The sequence below is a fragment of the Doryrhamphus excisus genome, linkage group LG2, assembly GCF_037039965.1.
Source record: "Doryrhamphus excisus strain RoL-2023G ecotype Guam linkage group LG2, RoL_Dexc_Guam_v1.1, whole genome shotgun sequence".
NCBI classification, from domain to species: Eukaryota; Metazoa; Chordata; class Actinopteri; order Syngnathiformes; family Syngnathidae; genus Doryrhamphus; species Doryrhamphus excisus.
In genome coordinates this window covers 25008436-25030213 of record NC_136358.1, presented here as the reverse complement: position 1 = coordinate 25030213, position 21778 = coordinate 25008436, and the positions used below count along the sequence as shown (strand labels likewise).

The following is a 21778-nucleotide window of genomic DNA, read 5'->3' as shown; positions in this document are numbered from 1 at the left end:
ATTATTGGTATAAACTTTTTTTTTTTTTTAACATTTTCAAATATTTAAAACTTTTCCAAAAATGTCAACTTTATTTTGTTTTGCGTAATATTACAAAATTTAAAAATATTTTTTTTCTTCAACTCATTCAATACCAAAGACATATAGCGCACTTTGGACGTAACGATGACAACAGTCACTTTTATTGTAAATGTTGATCCAAAATCGGAGGGGAGCCGTCAATGTTAAGCTATCGACATTTTGATGGGAGTATCAATAACGCTTGGCATGTAACCCCAGCAAAAAGCAGAGGTCTACTGTATTATTCATAAAGATTAGATGAATAATACAATATGATTGTGAGGTTCCACTGTACTGTACACAGAATGTATTTTAGCAGTCATCCTATCAGGTGCTTCCACATCAACATACAAACACACGTTCTATCTGACCTTATAACCTCGGAAGAAGCAAACTCCATCTTGCTGCTTAAACTCCTGCCTGCTGTCACGCCACCGCTCATTACGGCCTGCTGCACAGCAGGGTCCATATCCGTCCTTCGCCCCCCTTCCGATGGCGAAGGTGAAGGCGGGACAGGAGGCGATGAGACGGGGGATGGATTAAGGGTGAGGTATGGTGAGAGCGCCGTGGACTCTGCCTTCTGTGAGGCGAGCAGAGCTGACACGGCCTCTGAACTCTCCTGATGCACCGTGGCCTGCGCGTCATCTGTGATGTCGATGACGCCGCCGCCGTGGAGGTGCGACAACGAAGGCGTCTGACATCGAGATGAGGCTAAAAGAAAAAAAAATGGCAGCAGGATGATGAATAGGTCGTAATAATGAAGCACACGAATCGGTGAAAAGTACCTTTCACAGTGTTCTTGCTGCCCTCGACCACGGTACCCTGTATCGTGTCAGACATGACGGGCATCTGTTGCTGTGACGATTGAGTGATCTGCGTCACTGCCACCAATTCCTCCTCCTCTTTTGTTATCATTTTGCTGGTTTCCTTAACAACCCCCTTTTTCATGTCTTCCGCAGCTTGAAGCTCCGCCCACGGCGACAGACGGCCAATGTGTGACGAGGACTCATTGACTTTGGCCGTCTTCTTGTCCTCCTCCAATTTTGAAACAACACTCGCTTTCACGTCGCTGCTGCGAGTTTTTAGTTCATTTTCAGAGTTCGGCTCCGAGGACGAGGATGAAGAGGAGGAAGAGGAGGATGATGATGATGATGAGGAGGAAGAGCATGACGAGTGGGCCGTCCTCTTGTGGGGGTTTTCAGAGTCACTGCTCTCGGAGAGGTCAGATGTTATATCCGTCTTCAGTCTCTTTAGACCCGCCTTCTTCTCGTCTTCCTCACCCTTCCTGCGTTTGCTGACCGCCTGCTTCGCTTTGGACTTGGAGTCTGGAGGAGCGAAGAAGAGAGACTCAGTGTTCGCTTTTGGACATCCAAAGAAATACATCAGCAACTTTATATACTCTACTGTATGTCATACACTTTGTGACATCAACACTTTTTACAGCGAGCACCTCTGAGATATTTTGTATAGTGTTTGCTCCCTACATCGCAGTTCAACTTGTGATTGGCTGAGGGAGAACCCACGTGTTGTGTCTGATTGTCTAAGGGACTGCCATATTTACATAAATATCAAGAATGTCAAAAACACTCGCTACCCACAGTAACATTTGGTGGTGGTTCCATCATGCTGTGGGTCCCGTGTGGCCTAGTGCAGGTCCTGGAAATCGTGGCATGGCATACTTCCAACAAGACAATGACCCTAAACACTGCTCCAATTCTACTAAGGCATTCATGCAGAGGAACAAGTACAACGTTGTGGAATGGCGGCCATCTCTGTGGTGTGATTTAAAGCAGGCTGTCCATGCTTGGAAACCACCAAAACCTGACTCAACTGGAGATGTTTTGGAAAGAGGAATGGTCCAAAATACCTTCAACCAGAATCCAGACCCTCATTGGAAGCTATAGGAAACATTTATTTCTGGAAGAGGACGATCTACTAAATATTGATGTCCCTTTTTGTTGAACTATTGATTGCACACCAACTTGTGTTGGTCTGCTGTATGATATATTCATACCCGTCTTTGCAGTTCTTAACTATCCAAGGAGCACTGAAAGAAGGTGTCCTACCTTTGCTTGTCGGTTCTTCTCTCCTGTCCCGGTCCTCCTCAGGAACGCTACTATCAGATCCTTTTCTCCGGGATGAGCGACAGTTCCGCTGCTCTCTCTGCTCCCGTCCATTGCCACTGGGAGAATGATGCGATTGGCTGGATGTTTGCTGGCTTTGCTGTGATTGAGTCTGCTGCTGGGAGGCCAGGGTCCCCTGGGAGGCCTTGGCATTGGGGCCTGATGAGGTCATGATGGGACGGGGGCTGTTAGCTTGGGCTCGTGTGTAATGACTCTGGAAGAGGGAAGAGAGCAGGAAATTAGCAAAGGCATGGAACACACAGTGAGGACCAACATGACCACAAACCAACCATCAGCAGCTCAGTGAGCATCTTCAGTATTAAACTCAACCGTTGTTTGCTTTGTCTTTTTGTGTTTCTGGCCATCACAGGCATGGAAGCACTATGAACTTATTGTGACTTCTGAAATGGTCTGGCTTAAATACTTCAAAACTTAAAAAACATGGCCTGTGTAGTCATCGGTATCTCCAACTTTGGAGCTTCTACTGTTCATGAGTCTCCTCTATACTCTCATCATCCCGGTACAAGTTGACCTGGGTTAAGCTTGCCAACTCATGTTCCAGTTGTGATGCTGCTCAATGATTGGCAGGTTGTGGTGAACGCTCTGTTCTTATGAAAGCCTTCGCTTCATGGTACACTCAAGATTACTGATACATCTACTTCCTGCTTGAATGTGGTGGGAGGAGGGGCTTGTTCACCTGTAATTATCCATTAATGCTACCTCTGCTGGAGGTGCAGCTCTTATCGACTTCAAAACTCACCAGAACTATGGTACTTATTCTGAAGATGCTCCTTTTGTCAAAATAAACATAGCACACAAGTATGGACTTAAAGAAATCAGTAGGTGATTTTCCCCCACAGTACATCACACAGTCTCAAAATACTAATACTAGTACTAGTACTAACACTAATACAACATTGTGGCGAGTGAGTGTTCGGCGCTTGAAACGAGTTTGAGGAGGGCATCTGGGGGGTGTTGGTGTACCTGAGTGTTGCCAGTGGTCCCGCCAGGTCTCCCTCCCGCCATCTTGAACATGAAGCAGAAAAAGAAAAAGAAAGAAAAGAGTGAAATGAGTAAAACGAAGGAGCAGACGGGGCTGGCTGAGAGTCGGATGGGCAGGTCAGGACCCAGTCAGTACGTTTACATGCACCGTCACTGGGATTCCTGCTATACTGGAGTTCACACTTCTGTGAAGCCCCCAGTCTACATGAACTGGCTTTAATTCGATTGGTTGGCCAAAGACGCTCATTGAGCACTTTGACTTGTTTAGCTGTGTGAGTTCTTCATAGAGGAGGAGAGTGCTCCATGCTAGGAGTCACTGGTCAAATGGAAAACAGTTGTCTATGTGTGGTTGGTAACGTTTTACTGTGTGTAAAAATAACATCTGCTTTGGCTCTTGTGGTTCTGGTGCTCCTCAGAGGCAGCTGACTGCTCCTACAATACCACTTCCACAAACAAAGGACGGGCTGAAAAGCAACAGGCAGTTCCTTAGTTATGTGCCCGGATCTCGGGGACGGCGCATTCGTAGGAAGCCCGTGGAAGTGGAACCATGCAGGTTTCCAAATCGGGTCAACACGTGTCGATTCGATCTTTAAAAAGTTTAACACAATCTAGTTTCAACAGGATTCATCCGATCATTTCTTTCTTTTAGTGCATATAAACGTAGTGAGTGAGAGTGGACTGAATAAGAAGGCATTTGTGATTGGCTGCGGGGCCTTCATCATATTAGCCATCACATGAAATGAGCACATTGTAACCACCATGAATGAATGCTTCTGTCTGGGAAAATACATCTAATCACTCTGGAAGCGCTTTTTCCTATCAAATTCTAAAACAGAGATGCTCTAGCTCAAGGTTTTTGGAAAGTGTGATCAAATATTTAGACGAGCAGATTAACAAAAGGAACAATATGCATCAAATGCATGGTGTCACAACAAAAAGACAAACCTTAAATATATCTAAAGAACACCAAACATCAACACTACTACATCATCTGGAGCAGTTCACAATCAATATTTATCTAATAACACGACAAACATGTCAACAGATGTGTACTCACATGGGAAGAGTTGTTGTTCTGGCTAGATCGCGACCTTCGTCTGGAGGTGATGCCAATATTTTCTCCTTTCAAAAGAGAATGAACCACGTCATCTAGAAAGGTCATCTGGATCATGGATGGATCCACATTTTGAGGCTCTAGCACCTAAAAATGGAGCAGAATAAGCCGACAGTGGAAAGCCGCATACTTCTCAGGTGAGCTTTTTCTGGTGGAATAACGTACCTGGTCATTCATAACGACCATGTTTCGGCTAAAGAGGTCGTGATGTGTGATGATGCCAGTGAACCACTGGGTAGCCGAGTCTTGTCTGTACACACGCACACGGTAGCCATTCAATGAATAGGGACCTGGAAGTCAGCACAGTTGCTTTAGTTCTTAATCTGCCATCCAAAATATATCCATCATTCTTCATGCAAAAAAAATATCATCAAATGATCATATGTAACAAAGGTAAAGATTCTATCACTTTTCTATGGATGCCTGTTTCTGCACTGAAAAAAATATCCCAATGGGAAGTCAAAATTATGAGATAAAAAGTCAAAATTGCGAGATACAGGAGTTATAAGCTAAGAAAGTCATCATTTTGAGATCTAATGTCCAAATTCATTCATTCATTCATTTTTTCTACCGCTTTTCCTCACAAGGGTCGCAGGGGTGCTGGAGCCTATCCCAGCTGTCTTCGGGCAAGAGGCGGGGTACACCCTGGACTGGTCGCCAGCCAATCACAGGGCACATATAGACAAACAACCATTCACACTCACATTCATACCTATGGACAATTTGGAGTGGCCAATTAACCTAGCATGTTTTTGGAATGTGGGAGGAAACCGGAGTACCCGGAGAAAACCCACGCATGCACGGGGAGAACATGCAAACTCCACACAGAGATAGCCGAGGGTGGAATTGAACCCTGGTTAGAGTCATAATTATTACGATAAAAATGAGACCGTTTGTGTCTCACAATTTTGACTTTTTATCTCATACTTATGACTTTTATCTAATAAATATGATTATGATATTTTTTTTATCTCAATCAAGACTTTTCCCATCTCATAACTTTGACTTTTTAACCTGATAATTATGAGTTTTCATCTCATAATTTCGACTTTTCATCATCTAGTGATGACTTCCCATTGGGATATTTTTATTTCATTGTCCCATACTAAAAAAAAACTTACCTTGCATAAAAATTTCCTGCACTTTCTGGTCTTTGAGCCAGCCCCTCAGTTCCTCATGGAGCTGAGGATTCTCTCTCAACACTGGGTTCTGACCATCCACCTCATCCTGAAATTCAACAGAACGCACGGTTTAGAAATAATTATTCAGCCCATGCTGATGTTTGTACAAATAAAACATCATTTTTATGCTATCTTTATTTTTAGTGATGCACAAGCCAACTTCTATACACCGCAGCTATTATTCCTTTAAATGTTGATTTAACTGTAGTTTGCACCTGGAGATCAGTTGGATTTGACAAATTAACATTTTAACAAAATTGATTAAATAAATTTGTTGCTGCAATTAAGGTGCTATTTTTGACAGCCTAAATAACTCAAAGCGTTCTTTCTAAACAAGCAGCGTTTTGTTAGCTTTCCTAAAACAACGTCTGATACTACCACTTGGACTGCACGGCTGTATCAATGCAGTACTCTAAAAACAATTCATGTTATTGAAATATCCCGTGCATTGTGCCACTGCGTGAAGCTAACCACAGCCACCACATCGGGAGCACTCTTATTTTGTTTCTGCTTGGTGCACACAGTTCATTTGGGGTTGCTTTGGACAGGCGTGGAGGGTAATGAAGAACAGGTGAATCACATGATGGAAAAATATTTACAGTTACACTCAATGCTGATATTGTAGTGTTTTTATTGTTAAACTCCATAAAGAATGAATAGATTTTGGATGGTGATGTGAGGCTTTTGTCTTGAGAAAGGAATAAGGTACGTATGTGAAATAGTTTTCTGTAGGATCCAAGTCAAGGCATGGAGTATGCAGCCGGCAGGAAGAAGAGATTAGGTGACGTCTGGCTTTCATTTTACCCTGAAGTCTCTCTCTCTCCCTATGCAGTGTTCTACTTTCTAAATTAAAACCAGCATACACACTCAAAATAGCACGCTGGAATGTAGCCCTGTGGAGGTCAGCAAATACATACTTTTTGTACACTCTTGCAGTTTGGGTGTTTGCCTTTAAAATGATCAATCATGTAAATAGACTTTATGATCTTATACTTTGACTTATTCTTATTACATCATGCTAGGTTTATTGCAACACATTTGATTAAATGAAATAAGTATTGGCTCCCTTGCCTGTCGGATCGACCAGAAAGATTTCTGATGTGCCCATGAAGCTCACAGATTAGACCTTTCCTGCAGAAAGAAGCTTGATGACAAAGAGGCCACTCTTGGTGCGATAAATGGAAAATGGAGCAAATAGAAGATAACCATCACCCTCGCTTTGGTGACGCCATGCAAGACCTCACCTCATGGGGTCAGAGTGATTGTGAGAAAGGTGGGGGATCGGCATAGAATGACACAGGAGGAGCTTGTTAAGGATCTCAAGGAAGCCACGGGACCACAGAGAGCCAGATAGAGATCCATCTTGTTAGAGCTCAGAGAACATTGCATGGCCTCAGTATAGTGCATCTTTGTCAAACTTAAATATACCGCATATATTTAAATATTAGTCAATGACAACATAACTGAACATTAATGAAACTTTTTATGATTAGAGGAGAGCCAATTTGAAACTATAATCTGAGGCTGCACAGTGGTCTAGTGGTTAGCGCGCAGGCCACACAGCCCAGGAGACCCGACCTTGGCCATCTCTGTGTGGAGTTTGCAAACATGCTAGGTTAATTGGCGACTCCAAATTGTCCATAAGTATGAATGTGAGTGTGAATGGTTGTTTGTCTATATGTGCCCTGTGATTGGCCGGCCACCAGTCCAAGGGTGTACCCGGCCTGAATATTTCAACTTAAGCTAGCCCATTACGCCACGTCACTGTCACTACCATTAATTTTCATGCAGCCTTTTAAAATAGATATCTCATTCAGACTAGCATTGAAACTAATCTCCACGTTAGCAGTGAAGCATTCCACACTAGGCCAGTATATTAATATCATCTCACCACTGGGCTTCACTGTGAGTGACAGTTACTAACTTTGTCATCCTGCCCTAATTAAAGCCATTCATGCAGCATCAACTAGGAGAGTCCTAGACTAGGTCTTAGAGTAGTCCACTATGTGACGATTCGGTTCGGAGGACTGATTCCACGATTAATCTCGCCGTCAGGATGTCATGTGATCATGTGTACCATTTTGACTATGGGGTGGTGACCATAGTGAGTGTACATTTTTAGGCTGAATGTTTTCTTATAAATTCTGATACAAAATAAGCCTAATTTGAGCTAATAAAGAAGCGTAAAATGACGTGTGTTTAACAGAAGACCGATATTTACCATGCATTAACAAAATCACCAGTGGACCATTTAAACCAGGTAAGGCTAGCACGGCAAATTCAGTTTATATAATCGAACTGTTGATGTTAATCCAAAATTAGGCGGCCAATTTTGGAGTTTTGGCAAGTTGTTGTTTGTGTTGCCATGTTGTTTCTATTCTTTGTGGACTTTCTGATGCATGCCTACAGTGACCATGTTCTGTTTTTCTCCATTTTGTGGTTGACTATGGCCTATTATTAACTTAAACATATGAAATACAAGTGATATGTAGTATTCTGGTCACTAGGTGGCAGTAATGACACAAAACTTTGCCGCATTACCTTAACACTGAATGAAGTCACAAAGTCAGCTACGGCATGTCGGGCATGATAAAGTGGAAAATAAGATCTCCTCCCATTCTGTGTGGAAGTGGTAAGTTTTTAGCTTCTTAAGTTTAAAGAAATCATATGAAGGCTAACTGCTTAGCTCGCTAGCTAGCAGTCGTCTTGAGTCCCTGCAGCATAAGAGTTGTGCAATGCATTGTAAACATTGAATACTAGCAAAGGTGACTTTAGGTATGTTACTCATGTGTACACGGCTCTAATAATGTTAAAAAATGCAATGCAATTAGAACAGATTATATACTGGAACGTGAGCCGCACTGAATTTTTAAGCATTTTCGATGAAACCTCACCACTGTGCAGCCCCGCCGCTCCCCCTTTGCACCTCATGCTGACATTGGACACTTGCAGTCCCTCCCTGCTGGTTCATGTCCCCGCGATTAATGAACGCTTGGAAATTAGCCGCAAGGTCAGTACTTCTGCACATACACCTCGATCCAGGAGAGAAACTTTTCCTTAGACTCTGTACACCAAATTCAAGTACAGTAAAGTCTCGTTATATCGATATTCTCGGGAGTCGGAAAAAATACCGATATAACCGGACTATCCATATATCCGATCCTGCGCCGAACTGCATTAAAAGTGGGAGGATCTTTGATATGGCATGTAATTTTCTCCTTGAGTTCATGGATTGCGTATCTAGCATGCTTTTGTACTACAATACATTTTGTACTACAGTAAATAAAAATAAACTTACGCTGTAGTGATTACCGGTTACCGGGACATAATTCACCCCGGAACATAATTCACCCCGGAACCCCTATCGATAGGGAAGGTGTTGCCACCCGGAGGGGTAGGCCCGAGGGACGGGTGTTTTCCGCTGTGTGTGCTGCACTCTGGTGGTGGAAGTGTGAAAAATAAAGTTGACTGGAAGCAGCCGTTCGCCGTGTTCTTTTTTGGTATTGAAATCCTTAAGCAAAGATTGATTTAAGCTGCTTTTGTATCGATATAAGCAGACCAAATTGGCTGGCGGGAGATGAAAAGGGCATCCTAGTAACCGGATTATCATAATAACCGTGTATCGTACTAACGGAGCTAATTATATCATAAAAGACTAGAAATTTGCCGGGAAATGAAAATAGTATCGTAATAAGTAGTAATTCGTTTTAACCGATATCGATATAACGAGACTTTACTGTAGTTTGAAGGTTTCATTTTGACTCTCTCTATCCGTTCCTTTTTTGAAGCATCAACCAACCAGAGGTCAACCAACGTCCCATAATGAACTGTGAAACTGTTTAAGACCTTACTGTACAGTTTTGATGGCTTGTGATATTGACAAATACAACGACCTTGCCTATTCTGGCTTACAGTTTACCAATTTCAACATGCTAAGGCTAAATGATAACCGCAGCAAAGCAAACTACAGTACAAGAATCCTGCTGGAATCTATTACGATGCAGTGGCAATAAGTGGAAGTGTGCTGCTGCTCTAAGTTCCCCCTCAGTCCATTCAGCTGTTTCAGTAAATGAATGATTTACATTCATGGATGACTTGTGCCTGCTCAGCTCGAAGCTTGAACGGTGCAATCTCCACCACGGCTCACAATAAATGCTCTGCGACACAAAATGGGACGTTGCCACTTTTTACGCCAGCGTTGTCATGGATGAACAACAACTTGGCAAAGAACATAACTCTCGCACTGATTCGAAACTATACAAGCTGACTCCTTTGTTAAATAAATCAGTCCATCAAATTATCATCATAACAGATTACATCAAACAGCAAAACATTCATGGAGAACACAAGGATATTGCATTCGCTACAATTCTGTCACATATATGTTGCAAGCATAAAGCAGAGGAATGGTAATAAAAAATAATAATAATAACAGTGTGGTCACAAACGTTCAAGTTCAAATAAACAATCTCCCGGTGGGAAATGATGCGGCTATTTTGAGTGACATGTGTAGAAATTAATTTGAAAGCTTCTTTTTAAGTGCACAACGTTTGTGGTTCTCCATTTGCTCCCTCATATATTCCTGGATTTATTTATTTCCTGTTCGAAATTGGAATTCTATTCTGTACACTGGAACCCCGGTTGTTAATGTAAAATGTAAAAAAAAAATAATGTCACAGTTTTGCCTTGGTCAAATAGAGTCTCTGTCAACTTCCCTGGGAACGCCTTGGAAACCACCGGGAGGAGCCGGACCAAATAGCCGGGGAGAGGAAAGCCTGGGCTTCCCCGCTTAGGTTACTTCCTCCGCGACCCCAACTCGGATAAGCAGAAGAAGATGCATGGGTGGATTTTACCTCCGTTTGCATGCATTCTGCAATTACCTCATTGTCTTGTTATTGATACCCAACTGTGTCCTTTACGTATTTTTGTATATTTCCGTATTGCTAATCTCCTTGTGAACATACTAGCTTGCTAACAAAATGGCAACTGGAACTGGAAGACAACTATGTTACATCGCCGTCTCGGATGTCAGAGATGGACATTTCAGTTTGAAACTGATTGACCACAAAACACAGCGTCGTGGGGGTATGATGGAGCCTATCCCAGCTGACTTTCACCCTGCATCCAGTCCACATCATTACTTATTTATTATTATTATTATGAATAATATTCCGCGATTGGCTTATTTGCACCTGAGATTGCATTTATAGACAATGTTTTGCTTTGCTGCAGTGATTCATGCAGGGACGTGAGGACATTTCCAGGTGGAGTGTGTTTGCAGGCATGGAGACACCCTAGACTGTAATGGTTTTCTAATGGACAGACCGTGCGGTGTCATATTGAAATGTGTTCAGATGTTCGAGAGATGAGATGGACCTTTACTGCTAACGTTGTTGCTCGTCGTGTACTGACTGATTGAACACAGCTGTGAGAAACAGAGGGGTGGGGGTTGGGTGGGGGGGGGGGTACTTTAAGGTCTGTTTCTCAACTGTGTGTGGATGTAGTTGGTTAAACCCCTGAGTCAGCAGTACGAATTTGTATTTTCTCCCTCCTGTCCATTTGCTCGCAACACACACACACACACACACCGAGTCCTCCATTGCTAAATCACCCCTCCCCACACAGAGCTGCCTATTCTATTAGAGACCTTTGAACTCATCAGAGCTGTAAAAACAGTCCTACTCTCACAGTCACTCGCACTGTCAGGCACGCATGCACACACACACACACACACAGCAATGAAACTGTGGCCACTCCCTTCTCTGTTTTTCCAGTTGGTCAGGAAGACTGGAGGGAGGAAGACGAGGGAGGGGGCTACAATCTGTTTGGCATAGACTGTACAATGAAGTCACTGTTGAGTGGGCCAACCCAGCCTGCTGCTTAAGTGTGTGTGTGTGTGTGTGTGTGTGTGTGCCTGAATGTGTCAGGAAAAGAGTGAGGCTCCCACTTTCCTTAATTTCATGTTCCTGCGGTCACTGCTGATGTGAGGGACTCAAGGAGGGCTTCAACATTTATATGAAGACAACAATGTTCAAACTTGAATGAAGGTTTATGGGAAATGTTAGAATATGTTTAAAATGATTACCAGGCAGGGGAAAACAGGTAGTAACATTTCTATCACATCATACTCTTATAGGTTTGGGTTGTGTTGGGTGGAAAAGTATTTTGATATAATGTGTACGTGTCCTATAGTAAAATGGGGCAGGGCATTGGGGGGGATACTGCAGTTGATGCCAAGGGCAAAAACACAGTGTCCTAAAGCACTTTTACAACTGCACAAAAGCACCACAACAGCATACATGTACGTACAAGCACTTCACAATAACCCTCAAGCGGCATTTACACACATTTGCCTCCACATTATCCCGTAATTTGCCCTGGCAATGCGTAGCATTTTTGGTTTTTATGGCACGCCTGAAAAGCGTGAAGACTAGTTTGCCCAGTCTTTGTGTGCAATTGGTAATCAAAAATGGTGCACACTGGCACAAAACGACCCCTCTATTTGGTCCCGCTGTGTCACTTGTAACACAAGGCATCACTCCTTGCTATATTAATTCCTCCGTTTGGAAGGGTCCGACAAGATGTTCAACTCCAGAAAACAAGCTCTGATTGCACAAAAGAAAGCCAAGTGCAAGCTAGGCTTATCATTCATAATAGAACTAATCCAACACAAAAAGTACAATATAATGGCTAATCCGGCAATGTTACAGAACGACACTTCTTGGGTCACAACGGGCAGAATATGGACGTCATTAAATGTACGCTATTTGGACAAAGTACTGGATGTGTCCATTACACTAATTGCAAATACAAAATAATACGCTTCAGTTTCGAGTGATTGTTATTCATTTGCAATACGGCTCTCAGTGAAGAGGAGCTTGACACCCCCGCCGTAATGCTGAAACGCTCCCAAAGCTATTTAAAGATTTATTGGAATGCTGAAATATTAAAATTCAAGGTGATTTCCAGTTCAGTACGGTTGCAGACATTGTGTTCTTTGTGCATTTCCATTGTCAAGCGCTGTGAGGCTATCAACACAATCAGTCCGCTAACAGTATCTGCTGCATTTGAATAAATTACCTGGTATGGTTGGTAGGACGATTGATCGGAGAGGAAGTCCAGCCGTCGATCTAATAAGAATTCCACCGCTGTTACTGATGACAACAGGCTCTTCCCCACCACTGGTTTAAACGCCTGCACACACACACACAAAGAAACTTTTAGTCAACAATAGCACTATTATGTGTTCAAAATACCACAGTCAATGTCAAAGTCAATGTAGATGAAGACGAGAAGACAACCTTAATACAAAACCTAAGAAGAAACCGACAAGTAGAAACATAACGAAGAGAGGCACACAAGAAGAAAGGTTGAGGAAAAGGGAGAGAAGCGCTCCATCGTGATGAATAAATTAATGAAAAGAGTAAGTCTGACAGTTCAAAGGCAGTACACTCCACTTTGATGCTGCATATTTAATGCAAACACGCAGTCTATCCATCCATCAGAGGGAAGGAGCAGTCGCATCTTCATTTTGGGTCTTCACATTTATATGTGTGTTGTGAGTCAGTCATATACATTTGCTGTTTTTCATAATTGGATTTTTTTTCCCTCAGAATAACATGGCACGTATTGGAGTGGCAAGTATTTGTGAGCGTGAAGAGGGAGGGTGGGGGATGCTGTGATTTATGCTTACACAACAAGGTCAGTCAGATGGCGAGATGAGAGGTGGGAAACATGACCGCTGTAACCACGCCTTCAAACACCCACATGAGGCTGTGTCATACTGTGTATGCAAGGAAAACATGGAGGTTGTGTGTGTGTGTGTCTGCAGTTCTATTTCTGTCTGTCAAGAGATGTACGTATGTCCAACCAGAGATGCTACCTATTGTACTTGGTAGCCCTGCAGTGACTGATGAATATTGTATTCTTGATACGGTTAACAGTGTCAATTTCCCCCATTAGTCTTTTTAAATGAAGACGCAATAACGCAAGCAGTGATGTTTAATCTTGTACTCCTAATTTATGACACCTGGTGTCATCCAAGGTTTTAAAGAAAAATTGTCTTGTTTGACACTGAATCACATTTTGGGTGTGCGGTTTACCGGGTTAATCAGCTTCCTTCTGTGCCAAACCCACGCGTGTTAGGCTCAGCACCCATTGGGTGTGAATGTGGGTATATGAATGGTTGGTTGTCTATGCATGCCCCGCCATTGACCGCTGACCATAATACCCCCGCCTCTCGCTCAAAGTCAGCTGGGATAGGCTACCCACAAGCCTGTATATAGAAAACGAACGGATGGATAAATGAGTCTCCAAGACAGGATAGAAAGGTTTCTGTACAGTACATAGTGTATGCCAACAACTGATTTGCAATCATTCCTGTTGTTCATGTTCTCAGTCACGCACTCACTACGACTCATCTGTGAGCACTGCCAGGAAAAAGCATTCTGCCGTCACTGTGTAACCACACTTAAACCGCAATTCTACCTCGGATTGATCCTTGCTTCAATTGTTGTGCAAAGTATCATCTAAACCAGGGGTCTCAAACTCAATTTACCTGGGGGCCACCGGAGCTAGGTTCTGGGTGAAGCCGGTTTTCAAAAAAAAAAAAAAAAAAAAAACCCAAAAACTGGAAAAAAAAAAATCAATGCTTTTGCTTCTGCGATACCCTACACTTTTTCAGTACTTTGGTTCCGGTTTTCCACACCAAAATATCTGATAAAACATTTCACTGTTCTCAAATATATTATTTTTTTATTTTTCTATACACAAAATAAGATGAAAAAAACAACTAATTAAGAATAAAGACAATAAATCAATCAATCAGTAATAAATACGTAAAATAATAATAAAACAGCAAATAAGAAAAACGTAAGAAACCACATACAGTTGGTAGAGAAATTATTTTTTTCAGATTCAAATGTACAGTATTAACAGTTATTTAACCTTTAACATGAACAGGAATGAAACTTAATAATTTTACCCAATTAGCAAGTTAGCATCGTACTCAGTTCCATCTGGGAGCAGCGTCGTAACTTTAACAACATGTTTGATGAGATGCTTTATCATTTCCTGCATTTATTTGTACCCAGCGTCATAAGCCTTTAGCTTCATTGCTAATCCAAAGCAAAACAGCGCGGGGTAACTGGGTAGGGTAACAGTATGGGCGGGGCAAAATCATGTTAATTGTGTCCGGTGTGCACACAGCTTTAAGCTGTCATTTCAACATTAAACTTTGGTATCAAGGTGGGGGCCTCAAACTAGCGTCTCGCGGGCCGCATTTGGCCCGTGGGCCGCAAGTTTGAGACCCCTGATCTAAACAATAAGAAATCCTCTAAGCAAAAAAATATTCAAACAAATACACCAAAAGATGGTCAAAACTAAGAAGTATCATGACATCTTGATTATCACGAAAGATCCAAAGCCCGGCCTGTGTGTGTGTGTGTACTCATTGTGTAATCTTTATGTCAGAGAAATTACTTAGATTTGCAAGTTTCAGACAAATAATAACAACAAGAAGATGAATTTATATAGGGCTTTCCAAAGGAAACAAGAATGCATAACATCATCTCACAAAAGCAGGCAGCCACATAACAAGCAGGAAGACTACTGTAAATACAAGACACTCTTATTTTTGGCACCCAGCTCTTTTGGATGCTGTTGACAGTGTACTGGGCCCATTATCCTCATACTGCCAAGCACAGGTAAAAAAAAACATTGGCATGTTTTAAAGGCATGTTTTTTAAACATTGTAGACAGATGAGTGCTGTTGAGACAATTGAAAGTGAAACCTTACCTAGCCATCTTTGAACATGGTATTGACTTGTTCATCCATTACTTGCCGCTTGGACTAACTATCATTATTGATTGTACTGTTTTAGTCATTTTGTGTTTTATTGGCCGCTGTACAGCACTTTGGGTAGTTGAAGTGTTGGTAATGTGCTATATAATTAAATTGACCTTCAAAATGAAACCGAGTGTACAGCTAGGATGGAAGTATACCGTGATACTGCCATGATGGTTAAAATGTTTGTCAGTGAACTTGTGGGCATGGACGTCAGGTTGTTACTGAAATCCTCTTTCACGCTTCCATTCTGACATTGCAGAGCAAAAGTGGCTACTAGAAGTCTCCATCGCCTCAACCTTCAGATGCCTAGGAGGCGTGTTCGGGGTGTTTATCATGGAAAAACTGCCTTGAGGCTCAGTTTCCCGAGGGAGGGGATTGATGCGCTGCTTCAAAATGCCACGGTGCATTCATGTTTCATGCCTCCCCAGACCATGGCACTACCACCACCAATGCCAAGAGGAACGTACCGTAGATGTGAACTCGACTTCAAACACTGACACCACAACACAATGCACTCATTGAGGTAATTTCCTCCGGTAGCAACTTGATATGCACACTGCACGGCGACAAGGCTTGGGAAGAAGCAGCAGTCCCATTACACCTCTCAGTGTATTAGTGATGGGAAACTTGATTCCTTTTACCGACTCCAGTTTTGATGAGTCATTCGCTGTAGTCAGATGTCATAGCGCACAAGCGGAATACAAACAAAAAAAAAAACACACACACACAGAGCCTTTGATTGCTATAAACGCAAACACCTCAATGAGATGGTTGTCCCATTGCAGCGATACATTCAGATGTGACAGATCTGCCCCTTAAACAGTTCGTTTTGTAACTACGCATTGCGGGTGGAGAGCATCTCTGTACCTGAGGGTGATGTCAGTCTCCCAAAGGTTCCGTGTGTTCTGAGTCAGGCCTTACTCCAAGGAGCTGTGGCCTTGTGGGATATGTTATTTTTCTAACAAAGGAAGGAGAGCACTGGAAAAATATATGCTTAATAAACACGTGTGCGATTTATCTACACCAACTAGATATAAAGACTAGGTGGAAAAATAGTGTGTATCATTATTCCGGTGATCAGCTCCTTCCACATTTGTCAAACAATACAAATCATTTTAGCATCAAAGCATTCAACTCATACTGGACATTCTGGACATTGTTTGCGTTGAGGCGACATCTTGTTGCTCCTTCTGCAAACCCTCTAGAATTTAATGATGCATACCTTCCAACAAAATCCACTCTTGTAATAACACATCATAAGAAAAAGTGACCGTTCTAACGGTAAATTGGTTCCAACTCCAATACTACTTTCTCTTAACTCGTTATTGGTCACTAGCAACCAATGAAGCTAACAAGCTGAATAGTTAATAGTGTCTTTGGTTGCTCACCAAGTTGACTGCTGCAAGCCGGGCATTGCACCGCATTCTCATAAAATTAGCCATCATTGTGTTTAGACTGCTATCAGTTGAGTAGGGAGGGCAAGGTGAGGAGCGGGAATATATGAAAACACCAGCTTGTTGTTCATTTCTGAAAATGCAGACATCAGCGCCCCCCCGTCACCGTCATAAGCTGACACGCCAACATAATATCCGACTATGACACACCAAAGTCATATCGTCCTGATATACGGTTGTTTTATACTCCAAAATGACTGGCAGAGGTAATTCCCCTTTGTTGTCAGTCTAAACAAGCCCAAGATGACCGACTTATGTGCATGCTTTCGTTCTGCTCTCACACAGTTTCATCAGCGTGGCTGTTTACACTGTCACAGGTGTGCCTTGTGTATTACATCATTTTCACAGTGTGACAAGTTCCTGTCTGCATGCATCTATTCACTAATCCCACCAATGCCAATGTTTTCAATATGCCAAAAAAAAAGGAACGTTTCCGTGTGGACATACTTCAAGAGGAGGACTTTTCTCAGAGATTCTTAAGTGAGATTAAACAATAAATCAGTTAAATCACAAGCACCAAAATGAGAGAAATTATGATCATATGCGCAGGATAGCAAGCCGGACACACTTATTATGCGAGGAGACGTTACGTGTCATGTTCGAGAAGAAAAAGCCGGAAAGTAAAAAATTGGTTTCCAGACATTTGCCCTTGAGCATTTGATAACATGATATAGTTAGACTGCAAAAAGCCTTCCCTAAGTGGGTCACAGTAACAGCTGCTTTACATGGCACACTCATGCACACTCGGGCAGGTTGGACTGTAATCTGCTTATTGCTCTGATAGTAAATGACCAGGGGTGTCAAAACACAGCTGCTCCTTCCAAGCCCCCACTCTCTCGGTCTCGAGGTAATCAATGGCCACTAACTGTAACTCCCATAGACCGTCATGCACATACGATGCTGAGATGGCATGCCGGAGTGACAGACAGTACATGCAGTGGCTGTGGCCCTCCATTGCATTAGTCCTGGTGTGTTATGTTCCGCTGGCACACCAAAACAAAGCAACCATTCTGTCCCATGGGTACCAACACCATTTGGCATCTATAAGCAGGGTGATACTGTACTGTAAGTCATGAAAGCAAGGAGATGCAACCATATCCATTTAACTAGGAGCTACACTCAACCGTTAAAAACTCCCCCTTCACCAAGTGGCGAGGAACACAAAGTCCACAGAGGCAGCACAGTTAAATAACCAACGGTGAACTTTACTTCATTCACAGACAAATTAACAACCTAGTACCACATTCTGTAAAAAAAAAGAACGATACTCGCAAGTATCTGGCTTCATCAACCATTAACTTGGGGGTTCTGTGGTTTCCAACCTTGGTCAATCACTGTATGACATTGTAAGTCATCTCTGATATCTCCAAACACACGTAACTGTACATTATTTATGTACAGTATGTCCCCAGAACATACATGTAATACAGATATATCTTGTGAGACAAATAGCGATGATAGATGTTTGGAAAAATATGTGATTGGTATATGCCAATACAGTTAAGTCTCATTATATCGATATTCTCGGGAGTCGAAAAAAATACCGATATAACCGAACTATCCATATATCCGATCCTGCGCCGAACTGCATTAAAAGTGGGCGGATCTTTGATATGGCATGTAATTTTCTCCTTGAGTTCATGGATTGCGTATCTAGCATGCTTTTGTACTACAATAAATTTTGTACTACAGTAAATAAAAATAAACTTACGCTGTAGTGATTACCGGTTACCGGGACATAATTCACCCCGGAACTATCGTTAGGGAAGGTGTTGCCACCCGGAGGGGTAGGCGCGAGGGATGGGTGTTTTCCGCTGTGTGTGCTGCACTCTGGTAGTGGAAGTGTGAAAAATAAAGTTGACTGGAAGCAGCCGTTCGCCGTGTTCTTTTTTGGTATTGAAATCCTTAAGCAAAGATTGATTTAAGCTGCTTTTGTATCGATATAAGCAGACCAAATTGGCTGGCGGGAGATGAAAAGGGCATCGTAGTAACCGGATTATCATAATAACCGTGTATCGTACTAACGGAGCTAATTATATCATAAAAGACTAGAAATTTGCCGGGAAATGAAAATAGTATCGTAATAAGTAGTAATTCATTTTAACCGATATCGATATAACAAGACTTTACTGTACTTTCATTGCTGATCCCAATCATCTGTGGATGTCACTATTGCAGCCTGCAGAGAGACCTTTGTGTGTGGTGTAAACAAACATGTCCGCCATTTGTTTGCATCTGCAATGCATGCCACAAAAAAATATTTTACTACATTGTATGCTATGGTTTTATGTTTTGTATGCGGTAAATGCGGCATATTCATTTCCATTTATTGTATGCCCATGAACATACGTCGCTGTCCCATCCAAATAAACATAAACACATTAGTTGGCAAGTCTCCTGAAAAGATGTTTTGGTTACAATCTTCCAGAAATGTGCTTGTCATTCCACTAAAGCGGTGTACCAAATGCCACTGGCTTTAATATCAGACCACAGGCAACACAGTAAGGTGAAGGTTTTACCATATTTCACCTTTTGGTGAGCAGCGCTTCAGGAGTTACTGGAGTTCCTTAGCCACGGGGTGTACTCATTTTTTCCACATGACTTGATGTTATGTTACGAACCTCGACCTCTATGTTTCTCGATGTCTGTTGTGGGTACATGGTATTAGCTGATATTAGCTGTAGGCATGCTTAATAAGTAATATGAAGGAACATCACGTGGTTATATTTGCACAAAAGGAGTAAGAGAACTGTGAAATGTGTTTAACATTTTGACACATTTTATAAATGGGCATAACAAATATACAAAACCGTAATGAAAAGCAAGTAGCCAGTACCGTATTGCTACTTGTATGTCGTAATCCATGATATACAGTGGATATGCTTTGTACAATTTCTCAAAACTTCAAAACCGGCATGTCATTGTCCACACAACCGAAATAGAGAAATGGAACCCACAAGCAAAAGACTGGTTGTAGAGTTGTGTTTCAATAACTCGCTCCATACTGTCCGATGGAAGTACAATGAAATACAAAATACCAGAGATGTAGACACACAAGTGGCTATAGATGAAGCAGATTGCTGTACAACATCTTCAGAGCGAGCAGCAGTACACACACTAACCCAGCATACATAAACCATCAACCACGAATGCCATGGTTACTTTCATCCAGTCTATTCTAGAACGGGCTTTACGCTCTCCACTGTCATGGATAGCAAAAGAACAAAAAGCTGGCAGATTACCTCTCTCCTTCGTCTTCAAACCTCAAAAAAGGAATGGTTGAGCAGAAAGAACCTTGAAACCAAAACAAAAGCCTTTTCCACCAAGCAAAGGGGAAGACCAGCAGAAACACAAGACGGGTGATGAGGATATAAAAGGCAAGCAAGAGGGGAAAAAAGTGGTTTCCTCTTGTGGTGAAAAACAGACAGATGGCCAAGAGGGAGAGAAAGCAAAGCAGAGGACGAGCTACACAGCCGACATTTTAACTGCTGCTGAGGCAAGGAGCAGAAGCAAGAGAGGGAATGAGAGCGAGAGGGAGGTGGGGGGAGGGACCAACGCCGGGCGCTGCTGGCTTGATCTCCAAATTTTACGACTCACTCACTCTCTTTTATTTTGTCCGACTGCCTCTTAGCTCTATAAATCAATAAAGGTCTCCTTCACAACTCGCCTTTCCCCCTACACTATCAGTGATTGCATTCCTGCTCCTGCTGACGCAACCATGGCTGGTACCAACACTAATAAGGATATGTCTGACAGTCTAATGCTAACAATGTGCTTAGATCAGGGGTCTCAAACTCAATTTACTTGGGGGGCCACTGGAGCTCGGGTCTGGGTAAGACTGGGCCGCATCAGGTTTCCCCCCCCCCCAAAAAAAACAAACGCATTTATTAAAAAAAAAAAAATTTAAAAAACTTCGCTTTGGTTCCAATTTTCTACAAGAAAAGCTCTGATAAAACATTCCACTGTTCTCAAATATCTTACTTTTTATTTTTCTGCACAAAATAAGATGAAAAATAAATAAACAAATCAAGAATAAAGAAAATCAATCAATCAGTAATAAATATAATAATAATAATAATAAAACGTCAAATAATAGAAACTTAAGAAACCACATGCTGGTGGGTAGACAAATTATTTTTTTTCAGATTAAAATGAACAAAGCATTATTAGAGCCCTGTCGACATGACAAAACACGACTATAGTCACATTTATACTCTTTTTATTTACAACATATTGCGCAACTGCAGGGTCTTGAGACACATGCTAACTCGCAAACTAGAGAGCTAGCGACCTAAACGGTAGCCTTCAAGTTATTTCCTTTAAACTTAAATAGCCAAAAACTTACCACTTCCACACAGATAGAGAGGATAACTATTAACAGTTATTTAACCTTTAACATGAAAATTAATCAAACGTAATAATTTTTTCTGGGTACATGATACCATACAGCATCCATATCAAACTTGGGCAGGCCGCACTAACATTAAACTTTCATATCAAGGCGGGGGCCTCAAACTAGTGTCCTGCGGGCCACATTTGGCCCACGGGCCGCGTGTTTGAGACCCCTAAATGAACAAAACAAGCAGGTGATTCCCACAAGGACGACACATGAAAGTTCACCGAGCTCTCAATCTCATTCAACATCAATGAATCCAGCTAATAGTTATCACAAGCCTTTGCAGCGTCACAGGAAATTGAGTCTACCACAAGTGACTGCAGTTCCGCTATTTCAGAAACAGCAACATGGGAAACTGCGAAACGCTGCAGCAATGAACGTATCAGATGGAACCAGACCAACGGCAGCAATGGAGAACACAAAGGTTCTTTCTGGCCAGGTAGCCGCCAAAATGTAAATAATGCATGCGTGACTGACAGGAGTGAATGAATAATGGTGTAGCACTTTGGTTACCTTGAAAAGCGCTATAAAATCTAATCCATTATTATAATCATTCATTTAAAAAAAAAAAAAAAACAACACTCCAATGACTTGAGATTGC

General features: G+C 42.1%; 1 protein-coding gene across 4 annotated transcripts in view; it reads right to left on the bottom strand.

Moving 5' to 3' along the window:
- Positions 1 to 21778, bottom strand: part of jmjd1cb (jumonji domain containing 1Cb) — a 95808-nt gene that overhangs the window by 15507 nt on the left and 58523 nt on the right. For 3 of the 4 annotated variants that reach the window (XR_013626492.1, XM_058061615.2, XM_058061616.2), the window contains exons 3-10: positions 12561 to 12674; positions 5421 to 5526; positions 4465 to 4589; positions 4243 to 4386; positions 3168 to 3209; positions 2127 to 2397; positions 846 to 1385; positions 432 to 771 (exon numbers count right to left, since the gene is read on the bottom strand). Coding sequence is in view for 3 of the 4 variants with exons in the window: in XM_058061615.2 (XP_057917598.2) it covers positions 432 to 771; positions 846 to 1385; positions 2127 to 2397; positions 3168 to 3209; positions 4243 to 4386; positions 4465 to 4589; positions 5421 to 5526; positions 12561 to 12674 (1682 nt within the window). In the remaining variant the exon portion in view is untranslated. Of the gene's footprint in view, positions 1 to 431; positions 772 to 845; positions 1386 to 2126; positions 2398 to 3167; positions 3210 to 4242; positions 4387 to 4464; positions 4590 to 5420; positions 5527 to 12560; positions 12675 to 20023; positions 20536 to 21778 lie in introns of those variants that run through there. The other variant, XM_058061619.2, reaches the window with a different exon arrangement.